The sequence below is a fragment of the Acanthopagrus latus genome, chromosome 17 (genome assembly GCF_904848185.1).
Source record: "Acanthopagrus latus isolate v.2019 chromosome 17, fAcaLat1.1, whole genome shotgun sequence".
NCBI lineage: Eukaryota > Metazoa > Chordata > Actinopteri > Spariformes > Sparidae > Acanthopagrus > Acanthopagrus latus.
The window spans coordinates 11107239-11130243 of NC_051055.1; the positions used below are offsets into that span (position 1 = coordinate 11107239).

Sequence of the window (23005 nt, forward strand, 5' to 3'; positions counted from 1 at the left end):
TCTGGAGGATTATGGTGCTGCTGGTTGGGCAGGGAGGTGGCAGCAGCAGAAGGGATGGAGTCACAACCAAATCACTGCAATTAGTAGAAGAAGCACAGGAGACTAGTGCCCCCCAGTGTTTGCTCAGTATACAGTGTGATTAGTTTCTGTATGCCCATGTGAAATTCCTTTTGTGATGTGCACTGATCCAGTGAATTTGGTATTCAGTTTTTGGCATGAAATCTCACCTTTAACTGCTGATGCGCTTGTTTTTAAGTGTCCTGTGCAACGTCATTGACTTTAGAAACAAAACCCAGGCAGAGTGGCTGAGTGCTTGTGTATGAAGCTGGAGGTCTGCTGGACTTGGGTTTTTCATCCGTGATACGAAAGAAGTAGCAAATCTAATGATGTACCTGAGGCGCAGCCACTTTAAAGTGTAATCAAAGCTATGAAGAGGAAATCACAATTTGCTTGAGCTGTCATAACAAATAGATTTATCCCAGACGAGCTTCTCAGTCATGGATGAAGTCTTCATAGATCCCTTTCAGTGTTGATTCTTCATGGAGAAGCACTAAGACTGTATTGACCTACATTACTTCATGTATTTTCAGAGTATGTCTTTAGCTATTCTTCCCAGCTGTGCCTCAATACCCATAATCCCTTTGTCTGGGTTGGATTTGTCGTACTCAACGCGCGTTTGCCTTCCTCCTGTCACTGGCTGGTTTTTACGCCCAGGTTGTTATCAATGTGTAACTAAGGTGAGTCAGGAAGTTCATGTCCCTCGCAGGATTTTACAGGGTGCCACTGTGTTACATTTGGCTTTTTGCTCGATACAGGATGAAAGGATGCAGGGTTATCATGTAGAGCAGGTTAATGATACATCATCACAGGAAACTGAATTTGTCTTTGTTGAGGTGTTGAGAAGGCCTCAGTCTGGAACTTGTTCTCAGAGCCCACATGAATCAGCATTTGCAAAAAAAAAAAAAAAAAAAAGGGGGCAACAAACATCATTTGCCCGGACAAAGTGTCAGCCTGGGCGGTTTAATGACATTTTAAGAACTTCATCCGAATATCCCATCGAGCCTCATGGGGGATACATCCTCTCCCCCTGGAGCTAAAGTCCTGTCTCTGTGGGAACCGCCTGATAGCAGGTAGACTTTGCCCTGAGGGGGAACTAACACTACAGGAAGAGCAGCAGGACAGACTCCTGGCCGTCACAGACGAGGTAAGACATGCTGTAAGGGATCCGGGCTGTAATTAATTGATTTATGTGAACAGACCTCAAGTCAAACAGCAATTGATCACTTGTTAAACACTTGGGAAAAACACAACGGGTGCTTTTTGTTCGTGTGTTTTGTTTATCACGTCTCTGAGGTGATGTTTGAAACAGTCTTGGCTATGTATGCAAGCAGACAGAAACAAAGTCCACCTCAGGTCATTCAAGAACTTGAGAATATATTCAAACGTATTATGACTTTGTTCCATCTGTTCAGGGGTTTTAGAGTTAGGGAGTTGGGAACTGGAGCCAGAAAATGTCTTTGTAAGTGGCAGGTGACTTATCTCAAAAGTCATTGCTTATCACTGATATTACAGGAAGTGTATGATGTTATTTATTTTTTTCAAACCACTGATAGGCAGATTTAAATGCGGTGCAGATGGTTGTTTGATACTGTTACAGTGTGGGCTTTCTGCGCAGTCATCGCTTTGCAGCAGTTTTATACCACACACAGCAGGTCAGTGTTCCTGGCTAATTATGCCCTCATCTGTTTTAATGATTAATCCAAAAAACCCAGGAACATCTCAGATGAACGTGTTCTCCTCTCACATCCTCGCTTTATATGAAACAGCACCGGTCTGTCTGTCCTCGTTGATGACAACTGAATTTCCACTGAGATCAATTAACCGCAACCTATTTGGCCATTAAATATACATACAGTGCTATCAGACGGAGGGCTCAAGGACATAATTATGGATGTTATCATGAATGGCTCTCAGCGTTTGTGCGATGCACCAGTTTGTAATTACCCGTTTATTTGCTCCCCGCCGACCTCAGTTTAACTCAGTGATGGGAGCGCTGACGCCTCTGGCGTGTCACCTTTCACCTGTGACTCTCTGGCAGGTCTTCTCCGTCAGTTTGTGTGCCTCAGCTGAAGACGGACGATGGACCGCACTCAGGACCGCAGCGGGGACGGATATGGCCCTCGCCCTCCTCCGTACAGCCCTCAGGACTGTGCGAGCCAGCCGTACACGGGGATGAGCTACCAGGTCAGGAGCAGAATCCAAACGCTTGCGTGTCGGCTCAGAGCAGAGGAGGGAGTGAGCTGCTGAAACCATGTCTTTCTTCCCACTAATTTTGGTTTGAGCGACTATTTGTCTTTGCCAAACTCGCACACCAGCAACCTTTGATCATCATAAAACACTCTCAAAACAAAGCGCTGTGTGCACATTTAATTACACACGGCCGATTGATTTCCTTTTAATTAATGCATTTCAAGAAGGAAAACTAGGAACAATGCTTGTGATTTTTTTCTTCATGAGTAGAATGTTGTTTGATGTACAAGTGTTGTTGTTGTTGTTGTTGTTGTTGATGATGATGTCTGGACGGGCCAGGTGGGGAAGGGGAACGTCGCGGTGGTCTCCCCTCCTGCCACCTATGACAACATGGTCCACCCCGAGGAGGCGGCAGCGGCGGGAGGCAGCGAGCAGTACGGCCAGGCTCCCCCTGACTACTCCCGGGGCTTGGAGGACAACTGCTTCAGTGACGCCGCCGTACGACGAGGTAGTCACTGATTAGTCACTGTCACTCCCCCTGCCGGACTCTGACAGGGGGAGAGACAGAACATGGGAGAGGCGAATATGCTTTTTTTTTTTTTTTCTTTTCTTTTTTTTTGTCTGCATGGTCGGAGTTGGAAAAAAGGCTGAGTGATATTTACTCCCTCGTTTGCTCCCGCAGTGTTTTTCTTGAGATTGATTTGAAATTGAAAGTTGTTTCCTGATCTCTGCTGTACCCTGCCTCAGCTTTCCACCCACGCAACACAGCTCATTTTAAATGAGAGGATGAAATGTGGGTTTGATGAAAACACAGAAGGCATTTTGAAATGCAACGAAAAGAAAGAAAGGAAAAAAAAATAAAAACAATCCTACCTGCCTCTCTGCTTCACTGTCTTTGTTCATGGTTGTTGTTGTTGTTGTCTGACTTTCTGCTGTGTGCCCTCTTTCTTTCTGAAAAGGTTTCATAAGGAAAGTCTACTTGACCTTGATGATTCAGCTCCTGGTGACTATTGGGATCATCTGCGCTTTTCTTTACTGGTGAGGCAGCATCACACAGGGGAACACACATCCAACAAAGGAGATTAATCCAAGTCAGGCACCCATCTTTCCATCCATCCATCTATCTGCATTTAGTGTCGTCGGCGTTGTTAGAGCACCCAACATCACACAGGAGCACGAGTAGCATATTCCTTCCCCCCTGTAGGAACTTTGAGCGTGCAACCTGGCGCAGCTCGAATGCATAAATATGTGAAGCGAGACAAGATGGTGGAGAATAAAAGTGCATTTTCTGCCGCATAATATTTTTGCTTGCAGTTGCTTGAAAGCTTTATGTTTTGTATAATGGATGTGGTAGAACACTGCTCCAGTCATTTCTTTTCATAAATCGTATCCAGCTCCCATGTGCACAATGCCCTGTCCTCTGTTAATATTTAATAAAATCATTCTACTGCCTCTATCACATAAATGGTGCCTCTATTAAACACTCCCCCTCCCTTTTTTTTTTTTTTGCTTCTCAAATAACAGGGACACTCTCCGGAGATGGACATGGGAAAACTACTGGTTCTCCTACACCATGATGTAAGCTCTCAAAAACAGTCAGATTATGGAGGTGATGCACACATTTGTTATTTTAATCAGTTTTGCCCCCCTGCAGATCTCCTCAGTGAAAATCTCTCTCACAGATATCCAACTGATGCAAATCACAAACTGTCACCTCAGTCTGAATCCCAATCCAAGAAACTGCCAGCTGCGCTGTGCATAAATAATGCACTCACTCAGTGAATTCACATCGTGAAAACTTTTTTTCTCCAGTTTATAGCCTGTTTATTTGCTGTTTACGGTACACTATATTCTCTGTGAAATAGGGTGGTGGTGTTTGTGCTCATCTTGGTCCTGTCCTGCTGCGACAACATCCGTCGTCGAGTCCCCCTCAATTTCATCACCCTGGGCCTGTTTGTGAGTAGAAGCAGTACCAGCCAGGCATCAAATTAAAGCCCCACCTCAGCTGCTCTAGTTCACTGTTTTTTTTTTTTTCGTTTTTTTTTCTGTGTCATGTATTTACTTTCGATTTTGTCTCTCCCTCTCTGTCTCAGACTATAGCGGAGGGCCTGATGCTCGGCTCTGTGTCGGCGTGAGTTTCCAAGGATGAATCCCCACCTGATGCTGACTCATTTGCACAATAATAACCCTAATTGATCCATATCTGATAGCATGTAGGATGTCAGCGATGAAGCCATCAAATCTGATAAGATGTTATCTTCGCCGGTTTACCAAATTAAAAGGGTGGGGGGGGTTTTGCTCAGCCGAAGATAAATCAGAAGCATCGCAAATAGTTTAAAAACCAATTTCTCTGCAGCGGGGCCTGTGTACACATAAGCTACCTTTTCCATCTGTGAGACGTTTCTTTTTAGCAGCTTGTCACTGGGACAGAAAAAGACCTGACTATCAATAATACATTCAAATTATCATATTTATAGGACATTGCCTTAACTGAAGCTGCACTGTAACTGATATGAACATAGGCAATACATTATGTAATGCCCTTCCAAAGGGGGGGGGTCCCTGCCATCACTCGACTTGAGACACATAATACAGACTATTAGATAAAAAAGGACCACATTTCTTATGAGAAAGTAATGTGTTGCTTTTAGGATAGAACACAACCCTACTGCTCATGATTGCACTCTGCCTGCTGATTAGTTTGCCGCGATGCCGCGGGGTGCCGTTCCCTCTGCACAGCCGTTTGATATTTCTGTCTGCAGGTACTATGACGCTGAAGCAGTTCTGTGGGCTGTGGGGGCGACGGCGCTTGTGTCCTTCGCCTTGACTCTGTTCGCCATGCAGTCAAAGGTGAGATGTGCCACACACTCTGAACTCAATCTGCAGGGCAGCCAAAAGGGAAATTTCATAAACTGCGGTGACTTTTCCATGCAGTCGGTGCTAAAAGTCCGTCTACTGAGCTGTCGTTCCTGTGCAGTCAAAGGAAAAGTGTTAAGCTGAGCTATGGCCCAGGTCTCCTCGTGCAGTGTGTGTTATTTGCAGTCACCAGCGAAAGGTTTTAAAACTCAGATGAGTTTGCTGTCCAGGCAAAACTATGATTAGTGCTGAGATCAGTGCATTTGTCAATCAAGTTAATTCCTTGTGTCCAGTGGTGGGACAGAGTTAAACCTGCGGGCTGTTCTCGTGCTGGCCGGGGCATATATCATAAATCTGGGTTCTGAAATGGCCTGGAGCCTTTTGTCATTTGCTAAACACCCCCTCTTCCTCTTTTTTTGGGATGTCTCCTTTCAGCATGAACTGTGTAATAAGGCAAACACGCTCTGAGATTAATGTTTGAAAGGTCTCTTTCGCTGACACGCTGGGAGACATGACGATCGCCCAGCAGGGTATTCTGTAATATTGAAATGGTAATTCCTTTTGCCTTTAGTGCAGGTGCGTACACGAATCAACCTGCATCCCTGATCTCTCACCAAAAGCCAAATCTGGAAATTACAATAATAACTAAACAGCTCTGATACAGGACCCTGAAGATCTCTCTCCACCAATAGTATTTCCATTTTATTTTATGGTGCGAACAAAGCCTGTTAATATTTGTACAGTGATGTCACTTGATTTATATAACAGCTTATGCTTGTGTAAGTGACATTTAAGAGTTGCAATGTTTTATTAGCGAGAGTCAACAAGCACAAGTGAGGAGACCTTTTGAGAATCTCTTCACCGATAGTTTGGCATGCTGCTTCAATAAAAGGCTCATAAAAGGAGGGGAAGTAATCACAGTCAGTGGGGCGAAAAAATTAGACAAGTGAAACAGACGTAGGCCAAATTCAAATTGCATTCAGAGTCCCTCTTAATTGCCTCTAAATGCAGTTTGGCATTTCACAAATTTTTTGCTACTTAATGCATCAGATGGAGCAGATTTTTTTCCCCCCTGCTTAGATGGGATAAACCTTGCAGGCATGTGTGAAGTGATTATCCCGAGAATGTATCCATAATGCTTTCAGCTCATGTAATGTGTAGAATGGATGAAGAGAGAGCCTGTATAGAGGGGAATAAATAGATAATATAAGTGTCCTCATTGAATTTTCATCTGATGACTTCATCTTGCAGATTTCTGCGTCTCCTTGCGCCGCAGTTGCACGCCGTGTGCCGAGAGTCTTAGTCGCTGTCACTGTGATAAACGTAAATGTCATACAGACTGCCTTGGATGTGTAGCTCACTGCTCCTCAGGTGATCAGTGCTAGTGATTCTCTATAGCAACTGCCATCTTTTCGCTGTCTATTTTGAAAAGGGCACACGGGCCAAAAGGCCACCTCCCCTCCCTTTCTCCGTTGCCTGCGTCGCAGCTTGTTGATTAATTATCTGGCATATTTATATCCGGAATCGTTAGGCTTTTCTTGTGTGTTGAACCACAATATGTCTTCATCATTAAGCGATCCGCAGCATCTCGGAGCACAGCTGCAATGCAGACGACCTTGAGCGCCCTGTCTTGAGTGTAAATGAGAGATGTACTGTTTTCTGTTTGAGAGGCTTGTCACATTCACCGTGTCTCACTCTTCTCCCTCCCTATCTTGCACCAGTGGGACTTCACCGCAAAAAGTGGGAGCCTGTGGGTGTTTGCCTGGACCCTCTTCTCGTTTGCACTGCTTTGTGCAATTCTCCGATCGCAGGTAGACAAAGGAGCGGCTGTGTTTACACCTTGTGTTTGCAGTGAGAGCATGCTGGAAATGAATTGCAGTGGCGTGCAGCTGGAGGCGGGCAGTTCGTAAGCATCAGAGCTTTTATCACCAGGATGTACTGCCACTGACCTGTGTACTGAGCAGACTGTAAAGAGGAGTGCGGATGCTCTCGGCTCTCTCGGGAGTTGCACTGATCTGATGCATTTAAATGTACACTGCTGTCTACTGTGACGGCTGATAGTGTGTGCGTCCCATTGATTTCAAAGTGCTGTTTATACACAGCCACAACTGACCTGAATCAGGGAATCAACACTGCTTTCTGAAAGCATATTGTGTGCACCCATTATCAGCCTTTACTATCATATTTTCCCCACAGAACAACTAAAAAGGATTAAGTATGCCTGCTTTTTCAGCAACTGAGATAAAGGATGGGCCTGAGTTATTGTGTCCGCAGGAAGCGCACTGTATCATCTCAAGATAGAAAATAACCAGCGCTTCATTCTAAATGTTGAAACAGTATTTTTAAGCTACATATTACCTCCCTTTATGGGTAATCACAGATCAGTTTACAGTCGATTATGTTGCTGAATGCCTCCCCTGATTTTTTTGTCTCTTTCTTTCAACAGTATGCTTATATCCTGTACGCCTGCCTGGGAACCTTGCTGTTTTCTCTAGTAAGTACACTGAAAGTACTTTAACGATGGAATGCTTTTTGCAGCAGCAGCAGCAGCACAGGTTGAATTGAAAAAACAGACTGATCATAACCTTTTAAAATGAAAGAAACCATCATTGAAAGAAGGCGTGAAGTCAAGATCCCAGGGTCGAGCAGCTTCACTCCGGTGTCTGTCACAGTAGTTAGTGTACAGAGAGAGGCTCTGATGTCCTCGTGCCCTTTAATTTCAATTATGCACCGCTTAACAGCAGTAGGCTTCATTTTCACAGCCACCTCTCTGCGTGCCTTTGGCATTAACAGCAAATGTTGTGACCCATCCCGTCAGCCAGTGGAACAAACTGCGACTGCACACAGAGCCGAACAGGCTGTCAGCGGCAAGTCACAACTTATTTTCAGCTGCAACAACTCCGACGACACGATTATTTACATGGCCCGTTTATCAGCGCAGTCCCCCCTCTCTCTCAACGATAAGAAACACAGCCCGTGCTTTCTTTTCAGACTGATTCTTGTAACCGGCTCTCCGTCTCTTTCATCCCACTAAGACGCTGCCTTCAGATGTCAGTGTTGAAGCGTCTCATCACTCTCTCGCTCTGTCTCTCTGCAGTATTTGGTGTTCGATACCCAGCTCATCCTGGGTGGAAAACACAGGAAGTATGAGATCTCCCCCGAGGAATATGTGTTCGCCGCTCTCAACCTTTATTTGGACATTGTCACCCTGTTCCTCCTCCTGCTGCAGCTCATCGGCCTCTGCCGCTAACACTAAGCACTGATGACAGGCCCACCTACAGAAAGACTGAAACGCCTCTGACACACAATATCAAACAGTTTAGTGCATCATGTATCTCGATTCTCCACACACTGATTAGTACTCAGGATGTCATATTTAAATAATTAGAGACGACTGTGATGTGTCCAAAAGACAGCTTTGTTTTTATTGTCAAACATCAGGGTGAATTTTGTTATGAACTGTGATTTGCTGTGTGCTAAATGTTTTGAGGGATGCTCAATATGAGATTTTCGCACTGTATTTGCATGTGTTTCTCCCTAAAATTATGTGCTGAATAGATGGTTCTATAAATACGCTGCTTTAGCTTTACATTACTGTTAGTTTTAGTCTTGAACTGAACTTAAACTCAAAGAGACAGTTTACACCAAAATCAAAAACATATTTTTCTTCTTATCCGCACTGCTGTTCGTCCATCTAGGCTGTTTCAGAGTGAGTTTTATAGATATCGGCCGTCGAGATGTTTGTATTTGCTGAATATAACAGAACTAGATGGCATTCAGCTTGTGATGCTCAAAGCGCCAAAAATACTCAAACAAAAACTCAACAGCAATGTCTCTTTCCAAAAATTATGACCCAGTTGCTCAAGATAATCTACAGACTGTGAACAGTTTCATGTTGGAGCTATTTTCTTTCTAACTGAACTAAACTTGCAAACTGCATCAGTCCTTAGTTAGACTCTATTTTTTTGGGTGAACTGTCCCTTCATCTTGTGATTTGTGCCACATTTAAAAGTTGTAACACTCTTGCTGTTGGTAAAATTACATCCTCTGTCCTACAGTTTAAAGGAAGCCTGAAGGAGGCTTTTGCAAAACTAGATTCCAGAAACCAAACATAACTCAAGTAAAAGACAGAATCTGTCAGCCTTTGCACTCCCAGGGAACCAGGCATGGTATCTTTGCTCAGAACGTGGGTGTCTCAGTGGGCAATGAAAAACAACACATTAAAACTCAACACATAGTTTATTGGCATCACACGTCAAACATGTTTCATATAAAGAGGGAATGTATCAAGTATAGACTATGAAAGTGCAAATAGCATTTCAAGGATTAGTTGCTTTACAATAGAAAATCTCAATGAGTTAAAAAAAATGTTATATGCCGTTTTAAAATAAATCACCTGGACATCAGAGGTGAAATACAAAGGAAGTACAAACTCCATTTAGACTTCTACCCATTTCATGCACAGCAAACTGTAACGCAAAAGAGGGAAACACATCTCATGTCCTCTGTTCAACCCACTTCACATTAACCAATCCACTAACCATATGGCACTCACAGTTTCACAACTTCAAGACACTTTTCAAAGCAATCACTATCTTTAGGTTAACGTGGTTCTACATGTCTGCTAGGAAAAAAACGGAATTAATTTCTGTCAGACATTCGTCTGCACGAAAACATTTAGTCTTAATCGTAAAACACAAATCAATGTGTTTCACTTCAAACTGATTATTCACAATCCATTTTCTTTAATGGATCTGATCTATTTCAAATAAATACCTACTTTATATTGCAACTTTCCTCCATTTTAGTGTCTTCAGGTAAGGTACTTGATACACATATAGTAGGTCAACTCGTTCCAAAGTCAATATAGTGATTTTAGTTTCTAAACCACAGAAAGAATCAGCTGTGTAGGGCATAAAGCCACTCTGCACATAGAAATAAAACCTTTTTTTTTCTAAATATTTGGGGATCAAGAGCACGACATTAACCGTCATCCGTTTTGCCAAATCATAGCAAATCAGTATTAACCTTTAACATAGCACTACCAGAACCAACTGAAAGCCTCATGCTACAAACATTTTGATGGAGAAAATAAAATCAAGATCTCATGTTTGCACACATTATGAGAGAAAAAACTTTAAGGTAACAGGTGTTTGTTTTGTTTACACTATAAATACTGTGTAATTAGCACTCAGAAAAAATGTGTGAAAAAGAATAAAATAACGGCGATCGACATAAAGGCACTGTATCTCTAACTGTGTAGAGAACTGTTTCAAACACATGGGCTCCCCATGTGTTTGAGATGCAACACACATTCATGAATTCTCCATGCATTATATACCCTGCAGCCCGGGACATCTGCAGAGCTCCAAGAAGGCTTTGCTTATATTACACTTGAACAGAACCCAGAGATAAATTACAGTGACTTGGGCTGGATTAATGAATTCACCAAAGTCTGAATGTGATTGCCTGATCATTTCTCTCACTTGGCCTTCCCCGCAGTGTATAAACACGACTACTCCCTGTCTACATCATCTGTCAAGCTCCATATTTAGCTGCAGTACTCAAACATTACTTTAAGGGAGCTACAATGGAATTCAGAATAAACTGAACTGAAGGACACTGAGCAGCCCCTCTGGGCCTGTCAGCGTTTCTCTTTTGTACAGATCAGACAGTGTTTCCCATTGAAAGTGTGTTTGGATCGAGGCTTTGAGATGAATAAGCATTGTCAACTCAAATCTGAAATGTTTTCCAGCAGGCCACCAACTTTTCATTTGAATGATTTATCTCAACTGTTTTGTGTGAATGTTTCACATAATAAAGTTGACAACCATTATGGTCTTGGACTACAGATTTACACAGCACACTAGTGAGATTGGAAAATATCACTCAGCCGCATCCTCGAATAAAAATATGGCTCACGACGTTCACATTTAGGTTCAGCTGAGCTGTTGAGATTGTAATAAGTAGGCACAATTTACTTCAAAGAATCCACTTGGTGACTGCAAATTGTGCTTTTGCTAGTCAGTGTTTGGCAACTAGAAAGTAGGCAGGTTTGGACAGGAGCGAGGAGCTGTTTCTCTGCCTGTACTTCACAGATTCAATATTGGAGCAAAATATTAATCTGCTCATATGTACAGCTGAAAAACATCCTTTAAAACCTGATTCAGACACATACAGTAGGCTTTTACTCCAGTAGACAAAAATATATATATACCTGCACTACGTTAAGTCTCTAAATCTCTTAATTCCTTTAAATTTGATTTCAGAAAGAGCAACGTATTCATATTTATATCAGCACAGAAACACTGTATGAAATACCTAATGTAGGAACATTGTTATCAAATGTAATCTCTCCTTCAGTTAGTGCTTTCTTTGCAGGAGGGCTGGTCGTTGGGGGGCTGACAACACAGTAAACGCAGGAGACCCATCTAACTGCAGTGCTAGACTAAGCTACGAGTCTAAATACCTCTTCCCCCACTTTTCTACAAACACATTCTTCATTCTGTATACATTCCACCTGAATAGCTAATTCCTCAGTTCTATTTCATTTGCAATCTCTGGTGGTTTTTTTTTTTTTTTTTTTTTGGCCTTTCCAAAATAGCTCTTTCCATTCTCAGCCAGTCACTTCATACCAAGTGCACTTGGTCCTCCCACTCAGATGAGCTAGTGCTGGGCAGCTGGTCGGATATGGAGTCACATTGGGGAGTGTCGACATGGCAGACCTTTGGGCCCCCCCGCTCAGTATGTTCTCCACTTGTGTTGAGGGTGTAAGGTCGCGGCATGGTGTCCAGCCCCACTAGATCTAACTGGGTCGGCCTCTCTGCGACAGCACACTCCTTCTCCTCCACGTCACTCAGTCTCTGGGAGCAGAAAGCCACGTCTGCCATCACTTCATGAGGTTTCCTGCTTTCAGGCAGGACAACCCCACCTTTCTCGTCATCCTGCAGACACCCACCTCCGCCTGCATGGAATGTGCTTATGTTGGAGTCTGTGTCAGAAGAGGTTGAGGGGACCAGGGTGATGCCTTGAGGATTCATGTCGTGGAACCAAGCCATAATGTTGCCCAGCAGGTTTGCATTTGCTGCTAAAGCAGAGGATGAGGAGGGGTCATGGCTGCCACATGTGGTTGAATCTATAGTGTCACTGGAGGAAGAGAAGAGGCCTGTCGATGAGTTGCTGCCGCCTGGAGCCACTGGTATTGGCACAGAAGCCCTGTAGGCCCGGTTGTGACTTTCACAGTGCTGCACAGAGGCAGTAACACCGGTGGCAGCAGAGTACTGGCTGCTGATGTTGGTGTTGCCAAGTCTAGCCAAGTTATCTCCCACCTCCAGCAGTTCTGAGCTGCTTAGGGAAGCTCTGTGGAGGACCTCTACACTTGGAGCACTCTGTTCGAGGCGGGAAGGCAGGGAGGTGCCAATAGCACCGAGCGAAGCTTCATTAGCAAGGACGTCATGGCCTGACCCGCCTCCTGCCATCCCTGAGTCCTGGAGTGACAGCTGGATGGCCAGTAGTATGTTGGGGTCATCGTCATCCAGAGAACCCAGACCCTGTGAGACAATAGAGAAGACAGCGTCAATGGTGCAGGATGAGCAAACATTATCCAGTCACAGCGAACAAGAAGTTACACACCAGCAGTTCATGTCCAACCTGTACGAGCTACACCTATTGGTGCGGAAAGTAAAAGCAGCTGCAGGATCGAGCTGCAGATGTAGACATGCTGTGGCACACATAAAAATAATCGGCTGCAGCTGTTTTGACACTTGTGCCACCTGCAGGCCATGGCTGTTTTTTGTTTATTTGTTTCTTTGTTTTTTAAATAGCTGGTGTATTTCTGTTTGTTTGGTCAGTGGGATTTAAGGTGAAATGTCAAAAACAGTGGTAAAATATAAGGCAGGCAATGCTGTGATTTGTAATGCGATCTAATTAATATAACAACAGTGATATAGTTTGTCTTTTAGTACTTTAATGTAGGCTGAATGAAGGCTTACAACCTTTGTGCGAATAGATGAAAGGTTAATAAAAAAAATCAACCTAAAATAGCTAGAACTGTAGCTTTTTTATGGAAATTACCGAAACCACAGTAACTTGATATTAATGTGATCATGTCGGACATTTGGACTCCAGGGTACAGTGTCTAAATGTCTATGATGATCATTCATCAGAATTTGTACTGTAGTTTTTTTATGCCTATGCTACAATTTCAAAGAATCAGTTGGATTCTGTGGCCTCCAAACTTCTGACTAAACCTTCAGTTTTTTGTCTAACTTAATAAAGTGCAACTTGCAATAGTAAGTAATTTATTAGACTTTTACAAATGTTCTCTTAAGATTGCCTTTAGAAAAAACAGAACATAAAACAAAACCCCAAAACTGTTAAAAGTACATTTCTGTTAACCACATCATTATCAAGCCACAGTGAGTGCAGGAAAAGAAAGCCTTGCATAAATCAGTTTGGTTAAATTGGTGCTGTGCTTTTTTAAACTGTCTGAAAAGTTTCAAAAGCTTGAAAACCTGGGGTTGAGATGAAAACGGTGCCTGTTCACTCACCATTAGAGGGCCTTGTCTGCGTCCACTTCCAACATCCTGAGTGTCTTTGTAGAGAAAGAATTGGACAAAAACACAGGCCATCAAAAACACTGCCATTAGAATGAATCACTTGAATAGCAATTTAATCTGTTGATAATGACCACTTTTACGAACATCCACTTCATTTTAGTGAACACTGCTAAATGATAAAGTATCAGCCACCTGAAAGAGTATGGGCCTTCAGCATCTTCCCAGGAAATTCATAATTTCAGTATTGGAAATCAATTAATCCTTCTTGGCACAATAGCACCCATCACCTGGCTTCAGAACGGCAAACTATGTCGATCCTTTGCTTAGCACAGCCAAACCTTGAGTAGCTGGCTGATGGACGACACTGATGGATTGGAAATAATGGCTTGCTGAAATTTAGCAGTCGTGATTTTCTCAATTTTGGGCCAGGACCCTAATTGGTTCTGTACAGCTCAGTGTATCAAAAAGTGTGATCCTGATGACTGGATCAATGTAGATTAATTAAATGGATATGTACTATTTCATCATTGATTAGAAAACTCAGTAATTGCAATAGTATACTGTACACTGCATTAACATTGAATTTTTGTATGCACACCAACCATGTTCATTGCATCCACCCTGCTCTGAATTACTGACAAGTGCTCATATGTATAGCTATATATAAGGCTTACTAACTTAAATCACACACTGCAGATTAATAAACAAACAAGTAATGGCTCACATGAGATGACCAAATCCACCATTGAGAAATAAAACTAGAATCCCCTGTGCAAAAAGTCCTCTATGTCCACTGCAGTACCTGAGGTGCTGTCACTGGGGTCATCAGGATCAGGTGTGTTGCTACGGAGACTGGACATGTCACCTCGCCTCCGCTGCCTGTGTCTCCGTCTGTACTGGAACTCTGCGTACTCCTAAAGACAGCCACAAAAAAAGCATTTTGAAAACTCACATGTCATTAATCGACACTTTTGACAACTTTCCTTTTTATTGCTCCATTTCAACGATGCTCTAATCCAGCAGTTAGAAAGTGCACAACTCTAAACAACATGTACAAGATTTATTTATTATCAAGAGGTCGAATAGAAAAATGCAGTCTGTTGTCCCTTGATATAACTACTAAAACAGAAAATATATAAACTGATTCATAATTACTAAGTAATAAAAATAAAACATTTATGTATGAGCTGTTTGACCAGCAGAAAAATTGCCACATAATGCTGAATTGTGGTTACAGTTGCATATTTTCTTTGCTTCTATATAGGTTTCTGGTAATAAACATTTACTAGGCTACATTTGTAAACTTTGATTTTGAGAAGTAAAGAAAAAGTTTGCTTCAAATGTGGTCTGAGTCTTGTGTTCAAGGGAAAGTTGAGCACCTAGAGACACATTCAACCTCTTTCATCTCCAGACCAAGCTTCATTCATTAGCCTTCAGTATAGACTGAATCCAAGCAGAGCCCACACTCACTTGAAGGGAATTAGAAAAGAAGCAACACGAAGATTGGGGATCAGATGTTTGAAAATACGTGTGTTTGCCCGACTAATCTCAAAAGCAATCAGAATGCCTTATCAAAAGTGAAAGTGATGCAATTTAAAAAGTCATGTCAATGAAATATTTATTTACTGGCAGGTTTTAAAAACAGGCTTAAGGAAAATTCAAAGAGGTTATGTTATTATGGGTATGAAATAATGTAACTAGTCTATAAGCAGTCTGCATTGCAGGTAGTGAGAGCGCAGTCTATTATTATCATTATTATTATCATCATTATTATGAACAGCAAAACTCTAATTTGGTATTTCTGTCACGTCCTGACTAAGGGGAGTTCAAACACAAAATCAATTAACACACTGTATTTCACACAGCGTGTCTAAACGAAATTACCAAAAAAAGCACTCAGTTTAGTAGGTGTGTACGCATATGCACATGTCTGTAATTATAATATATCTATGGTTAACTGATTGTGAGAGACAGTTCCTTGTATTGATTTAATGATGTTGATATTACCATATGTATATATAATTAAGTCATCGTTTGTAAACCTTGTTTAGGCATATATAACATACATTGTCTTTCAAACTGTTAATTCTACAAAGTAAGAATCATAGTTTTGGGGGATTAAACTTGTATAGGTCAAGTGCAAACTGAGTGCAACTTTAAGTCCCGCTGCAGACCTAGAGTTTGTGATGCATGGCTACTCTAGACTTTGGTTGGAGACCAACATGAAAAGGTTACATACACTGAGAAATCACATCTGCATATCAATACCTTGGGAAGTAGTTCATTCTCCATTCAGTCATCTCATGCATTAGAAAAAGTGTTTGAGTCGCATTCATATAATCAAAAGCCTGCCACCCAATCTCTCTTTCATGTTTCCACAGCTCTAAAAATAGCCCACTATGAAATGATCTGCAGGCATTGTGAGAACCAGGGAGCAGACCATCTGTAGCTGTGCCTGCGAGGCAGTGTCATCAGGCTTTGATTATTACTATGGCTTCCCCATTAACTACTGCAGCTGAGAGACAGAGGCTCTTAATTAGGGGACAAAAATAAAAACCCAGGTTTTTAGAGTGGCATCTGGTAGCAGCATTTGCTGTGAATATCCTCATAGATACATGTCCCAAAATAAACTGTTGACAACAATAGACTGTTTCAAGCTTGTTTAAATTCTGACGGAGGTTGAGATAAGCATCTCACCTGAGGTTCACAATGATAATTTGTTCTTTTGAAGAGCCGGGTCTTTGTAGTGTGCGCCTGGCTTAATTAAATCTTTCCTTGAGGCTTGTATACTTGAGAGGTTGTGTGTGCTTCAGTTGGCTTTTCTACAGCATTTGTCTGAATAATCAATAATGTTATAGCACAGTGTCTTATACAAATAGATACACATTAAGGTCTGACAGAGATGATATTTGTAGTTACTTTAATTAAGACCCACAGTGTGGCAGAAAACACAAGCTTCCATTCATGTCCTAGGTAGAACAGTATAGAGGAGAAAACATAACCCGTTTCATTATAATCTGCACACGACAGAGGATCTGCCTGGATCATGGGACTGGTTTCTAAAGTACTCCGTAAAAGATAATGGCACATCTTACGGTTAGCGGAATTAGAGTGTCCTGCCGACACGTTACCAAGTAAGGTATGCTAGCCCGGTCGGACAGCTGCTTTTAAAGTGGGAACGCGTAATAAAAATAAAAAAATGAACACACTGGTTCCAGGTTTGGATAAAACAAATACTCTGTGTGGCCGTTTACTCAGTAAACCTGACGTAAATAAAAGCTTTACCTGACTCACTGCATGGTGATGAGCAGGAGGATAAGGATTTCGAGGTTCATTTATCAAACTGGCAGACTGATGCTGTCATTTGTTTTCCTGTCAACAGGGAAATGCCTGCTTCATGCTGGTAAAAGGTGTGCACAATAGCTAAGAAGGCTTAGGTTTGATCTCAGATTTGCATAATTGTGTCGTGTTTTTAACACATCAGAAGGTTGCAACAGTAAGGAGCCTAAGGAATGTTTTGAGATGAAAAGCCTGCATGTGTAAAAACTGCTGCAGTACACTAAACAGTAATGGGAACTTAGAGCAGTAACTGCAGCATACTGACTTATGTACCTCTTTCGAGTGCATGCATCAAGTTATGCAGAAAAAGGAGGCAGGTCGATAATCAAACCATTATGTGGTCGACAGTTTTATGACTGTAAAAGTTAACTACAAGCGCCTGTTGCTAATGCATAATGATCGGGAGCAACCTGCTTAGGTGTTTGCCAGAGAACTGTGCTTTAAATCATTCCAACTGGGTACACAGAGGGACACTGAACCATCTGGCCTGCTCCACTGTGTTGAATAACACGGTGATCTTTGGGTCAGCATGGTTTGTCAGTGCTGTTACACTGCCAAATAAAACCAGCAAGGGTTTAGATATACACACGGGCTTTATAAAGGAGGGTATAATGTAGGGATGCATCATTTAATTATACAATAATCAGGATTGAAGTTTTTGCAATCAATTAAACCTGATTAGATGTCACATTAACAGAGAAGTACCAGCATTAATACATCAAACCAGACGCTCTCTTTTAACAGATGAAAGTCCTCCAAATCACAGATACCAGCTTCAGACACACTGATTAACCACTTTTAGCCTCAAATATAGATGATTGCTGGTGAGTGCTGCAAATATAATGTGACTGAAAGTTTTTATTCCATCCATTTGTCAGTGTGCTGTGGTAGGGCTGTTATTATTGAGTGCATTTTTATTTAAGACCAATTTAAATGGGTTTAATTAGATTTAACAGTACACTTTTTATGCAATTATAATTCAGAGAGATTTATCAAATCAGAGGTAAAAAAAAATTAAGGCTGTTTTCTGTCACTTTCAGTTTTGAAATGCAATTACAATGTTTTGTTTGTGAAAAATCACCCATGTTTATGAATATCTGATAGACAATTGTGATTATTTTAACCCAAAATCAAATGTAAGAGCCTGAATATAAATACATGCATTTGATTTAAAATCTGATAGTCAGGCTTTAATTTACAGTGTCAAAAAACGCATGCAGATTTTGTATTCATGTGGGGTTCAAACAACACAGTTGACATTTTAAATGACAAGCTTCCACTAAAAACTAATGAAGGCTTGTTCTCTTACCTCGGGCGATGCAAAGCCTAAATATTCCCAGTCCCAAGTTCCGCCAGCAAAACTGCAAGAGAGGAAATTACAGAGATTTTGTCAGTATGAGAATGTCATCAATTGCTGAATTATGATAGCGTGAGTCACTCTTGATCTTTTCAAACAGTTCTGTTGCACGCTTTCATTTGTAAGAAACACATTGACACAGTGAAGTTACCTGCGTCTGGGGGCCTCAGGAGAGTCATTGGGGGCCACTCCCCTTGCTACTGAGGCCAGGAACTCCTGCCTCTTCTGCTGCACAAGACATGCCGCACGAATTATCTTGTGCCGCGGCGTCCGCAGATAAGGCCGGTTAACCTTTTGTGCGAGGTCCTCAGTCACCATCTCCAAGTCCGTCTGAGGACAGAAAGACAGTTGGCTGAGCGACTTTTTATTTATTTAGGAAACTGAGTAAGCGAGCGATTTCAAGCTAGGAATACAGAATTTCATGTTTTACTTTCTCTTCTACTGTCTCATGAAACAATTTGTTCCAAAACAGGGATGTTAAAGGACAAAAGGACTTTAGAAGAAGTCCTACAAGTGACCTGCTTAAAGGGTTACTGCGTATACATCTACTTTAAGAATGTATCAGTTTTACACACCTTTAAGAAAGCCCTTATGTAAGACCTAAGGGAGCCTTGCTCATTCATTTTACAGGATTTAAAAGGCCACAACATAAAAAAATAGCAGGTAAGTACATTCTTTGTCTATACCTGTGATCATAAATTATAAAACAATAGATCTTTAACTAAAAGCTGAGGTGTGCAGGTATAACTGGGGCAGATGGTGAAGATCACAAGGTAAAAAGCTTTAGTCCCTCATCTCTAATGTCCCATAATAGACTGGCTGCTGTGAACATTTGTCCTTTTTCTTAATAGTTGAACTGAAACCTGCATAAGCTCGTAGATCTCTTTCTTTGTGCTTTTGGGCTCCAAAAAGAAGCCATAAGGATAAGAGCACTTGAGGATGCGGCGAGTCTTTAGTAGTTCGAGGACCGCGTCTTCAATAAATGTAGTGTCAGGTGGGCCTCCTTCCCCTGGGAGAAAGAGAGAGATAGCAAAAGAGAGCATCTGCTTTACTTTTGAATATACTTTTGAAAATAGATAATTTAATTGAGCCTAAATTACATTACATATTACATACATTACCTGTAGAATATCTCCCTAACGGTTTACGAGAGTAAAACAACTTTTGGATAAAAGGTGAAAGTCATGCTTAAATTATGACTCATTCAGATCTGCCTCAGAATACACATCTGGTTAAAGAAGACCTGTCTGCAAATGTACTGTGTAAACATTTAATTGAGTCAGACTCATAAACACAGAGTTATGGACATATCCATTCAGCTGGCACACACCCAGTCATGTTAGTAACACCACCGCAATCAAAATCCACTGAAACTTGGCTATGCTAAACAGGTTGTAATTGCCTGTACAGATGGGGCTTTGAAGGACTCGAGACAAGCTTATTAACAAAGCACTGCTTTCTCCTAGCTTAGAAATGCTTGCTGAATACCAACCATACCTTGCACTGTTGTAAAAACAATATTAGAACACCATTGTGTTTTATGTTCCCCCTGCCAACTTCCAAAAGCTCAATTTCAGAGGACTAGATTAAGATGTGTCTGAATGTGTAATAAAGATTGACACTGTTGTGGCAAACTGCACACTCACGTCCACTCAGAGCTCGACTGAGCTGCTCCATCTTCTCTTTGGCTGTTTTTAACAGGCGCTGCTCCAGCTATTGTGAGGAAGACAGAAGCTGTGAGGTTTTATTGTTGAGTAAAAAGCATTTTGTGAAGACCTGCCCAACCAAACAATGAAGTTGATGCCAGAATATGAGGCTAAATAAATAAAGGTGGGAGCAGAAGACTCACAATACAACAAACCGCAGTATATACAAAAACAATATTATTACTGTAGATAGAATACAGACAGTGCTTTCATCATGTTAGTGTATAGCATTACAGAGCATGCCCACCTATGAGGTTGTGTGCCAGTTATACACTAGATGACAGGTTGCCACTGGTTACATCCATGACTGTTTGTACACAATGCAAAGCAGACATCAGCGGAGGGCAAAGCCAGGCCTGTTTACCTGATAGCTGTGCTCATGGTTCTTGAAGCGTGTGTAGTAGTGCATGAAACGGTCAAGTTCCTGAAAGCTCTTGTGCTTCTTCTCTGCCTGCAAAACGGTGATGAGAGACAAGTCAAAGTCAATAAACTCCTGAGCATGGTGTCTTCCCACACTGGAGAATGTAGGTACTCTGGTTGAGGGCAGTTCAAGTAAGTGAGTCGTGCCACAGGTGAAATCAGTGTGACTGGGAGCATTGCGTGTGAAAACTGACAATAAACTTATTTTCACCTTGAATGAAGGAAGATGGAATTGACTGTGGATGGCTCCGGGGTCAAGAGTCTAGACTCTAGACCAAGCTTAAGTGTGTGTGCCTGTGTATATTTGTGGATTTTCCGTCTTGCTTATGTATGCTCCAAAGCCCCTTTGTGTTAAGAGTGTGAATGAATTGATACAGTTCTATAATACATAATAATGTTTCGATAAGTTGTGAATACTAGTGGTTCGTTACACTATCATCCTTGTTTTTGCACCTTTAAATGTGAAACTAAAGAATGAAAAGGAGTGTGGGTTGGTTGAAAAATAGATTATCTAGGGCTGAAGAGATAAGCCCCAAGCTGATGGGCTCCTGCCAATTTTAATAAGATTTTATTCATTGGGCGGTGAGACAAAATGTCTTAATCAACTGTATGAACATCCTTATCATTCTGCTGTGGTAATTCATTACTCCTAAATGTGTTGAAAGGAAATCCTCTCATTTTATCCATCGAAGTGTGTTAACACATCCTAGGGAGTACTACTGCTTATGTGAAAAATGATGTACTTGGTGAATCCCGAGGGAGCTGTGTGTTGTGTGTGTGTGTGTGTGTGTGTGTGTGTGTGAACTGCCTCAAGTAACCTACACTGACTCACCTGAGTCCTTGTGTGTGTGTGTGTGTGTGTGTGTGTGTGTGTGTGTGTGTGTGTGTGTGTGTGTGTGTGTGTGTGTGTGTGTGTGTGTGTGTGTATACCTCCTCAGTCATCTCCTTTGACTGCTCTTCTACCTGCTGGATGACCTCATAACGGGTGCAGCGATAGTAGCCTCCTGTTGATGAGCTGTGCTTTTTCCACTCCTCAAGACAGATCCAGCAAAAGTCATACTTACACTAGAGGGAGAGAACAGAAAGATAAGATTTAATTCTGCTCCACCCAGTGGCCACATCAAAAGCAGGATACCAAAATACACACATAGCAAAATGACATGATAAAAGGACATTCTGTTGACTAACATTCATTTCCTGAGCCTCACCCTAATTTTTACTTTAGCTTAGTTTACATATACATTTTACATTTACATTTTAGCACTTTTGTCCAAAGCCATTTACAGTAATTCATATATACATTCATACACTGGTGGTGGTGGCTGCCATGCAAGGTGCTGAGGTGCTTTGTCTTAACCTAACCTGATCTTAGCCCACATCCTCACCCTAATATGTAACCACTGACATCATGGGGACTTACATTTCATACCCAGAAAGTAGGTAAGTCCCCACGATGCGACAGTGTCTACAAGTTTATCTCCCCACACCATGAGTAATACACACAATTATTCAGGACAGCTGACATTGTATAACATGTAATATTCTCTGGCAAGAACCTGTAAGGATGTGAAAGCTGAGAAGTATCTGAAAAGCTCAGAAAGTCTTATTTAAAGATCTGTTTGTTTATCCTTTCAACTGCTCTCACCATCGTAACAGAAACATAATTACTGGTGAATGATACATTTAAGGGTCCTTAAACTAGGCCTCAAGATATACTTGTCTCAAGATGTCTCAATCTCAGTCTTCTTTCCATCTCTTTTTTTTCTTCTACGAACAGTTTTAAAGAAGTGAACCTAGAGAATTCCTGTGGCTATAGCTGCCACTAGAAGGCATGCAGAAAACATTTGAGATAAGCAAGTCCCATTGGGTATTGTAGAACAAAACAACAACTCTACAGCCACTCCAATCCACAGCCTATTTAGGTGTAAGTGATTTCTCTCTCTGTGACACATAGTACTTCTGTGGGTGACAAGTTAGCTGGAGCAACACAAAACCCTACGGGCTAAAACCTCAGCTGTCCTAAACACACCATGCCTACATGACACTTCAGAAAAATCAATACAAAATGAAAGAGTGGGAGGTGGAATGAATGGAAGAACAGAGACACAAAATGACAGTGTGCGAATTGGAGGGACTTAAGATAAAAAAGTGTGAAGTCAGACCAGAGGGAAGGAAATGGCAGCGAAAAGACAAAGAAATGTTCCTTGGCAACACTGAGTCCTGTATTTCCAAGCAACAGGGGTAAAGCCATTTCTTACCAGGTAATAACAGGTCAAGAGGCTGAGCCTTCAGCGGCCCCTCAGCTTGTGAAAGCTGCCCCATTCAACTCAAACTAATCTCCATCTCTAGTCAGTCTGTTTAACCAGGATAAGGACAGTGACAATGCTGTCACAGAGACAAAGGAGCCTGGTTGAGCTCCTTTCATGGGCTGCCCTCCAGCGACAGAAACACTTGTCAGGCAACATGACTCTTATGTGATTATCAGTCTCACAATCCCCCTCCACCACTGACTGTCTCAA

At 41.8% G+C, this 23005-nt stretch overlaps 2 protein-coding genes across 2 annotated transcripts in view; one reads left to right on the forward strand and one right to left on the reverse strand.

Moving 5' to 3' along the window:
* Window positions 1–1055: 1055 nt before the first annotated feature.
* Window positions 1056–10942, forward strand: zgc:110410 (uncharacterized protein LOC553618 homolog). Its single transcript, XM_037073364.1, has 11 exons — window positions 1056–1204; window positions 2099–2244; window positions 2590–2758; window positions 3210–3288; window positions 3775–3828; window positions 4116–4206; window positions 4344–4381; window positions 5013–5100; window positions 6828–6917; window positions 7553–7600; window positions 8204–10942. The coding sequence occupies exons 2-11, from the start codon at window positions 2140–2142 to the stop codon at window positions 8354–8356; spliced, it is 915 nt and encodes a 304-aa protein (XP_036929259.1). The 5' UTR covers window positions 1056–1204; window positions 2099–2139; the 3' UTR covers window positions 8357–10942.
* Window positions 9327–23005, reverse strand: part of ankib1b (ankyrin repeat and IBR domain containing 1b) — a 31913-nt gene continuing 18234 nt past the window's right edge. The window contains exons 12-20 of the mRNA XM_037073363.1: window positions 21417–21551; window positions 20431–20517; window positions 20007–20073; window positions 19224–19369; window positions 18512–18690; window positions 18313–18364; window positions 14467–14578; window positions 13656–13699; window positions 9327–12656 (exon numbers count right to left, since the gene is read on the reverse strand). Coding sequence (XP_036929258.1) covers window positions 11736–12656; window positions 13656–13699; window positions 14467–14578; window positions 18313–18364; window positions 18512–18690; window positions 19224–19369; window positions 20007–20073; window positions 20431–20517; window positions 21417–21551 — 1743 coding nt within the window. The 3' untranslated portion in view covers window positions 9327–11735. The remainder of the gene's footprint in view (window positions 12657–13655; window positions 13700–14466; window positions 14579–18312; window positions 18365–18511; window positions 18691–19223; window positions 19370–20006; window positions 20074–20430; window positions 20518–21416; window positions 21552–23005) is intronic.

Bases quoted from the DNA above. Each gene is read 5' to 3' on its own strand.
- zgc:110410 (XM_037073364.1), top strand. From the start codon at position 2,140: ATGGACCGCACTCAGGACCGCAGCGGGGACGGATATGGCCCTCGCCCT. The intron at 3,289-3,774 runs GTGAGGCAGCAT...CTCAAATAACAG, and splicing joins ATCTGCGCTTTTCTTTACTG to GGACACTCTCCGGAGATGGA. The intron at 3,829-4,115 runs GTAAGCTCTCAA...TCTGTGAAATAG, and splicing joins TGGTTCTCCTACACCATGAT to GGTGGTGGTGTTTGTGCTCA.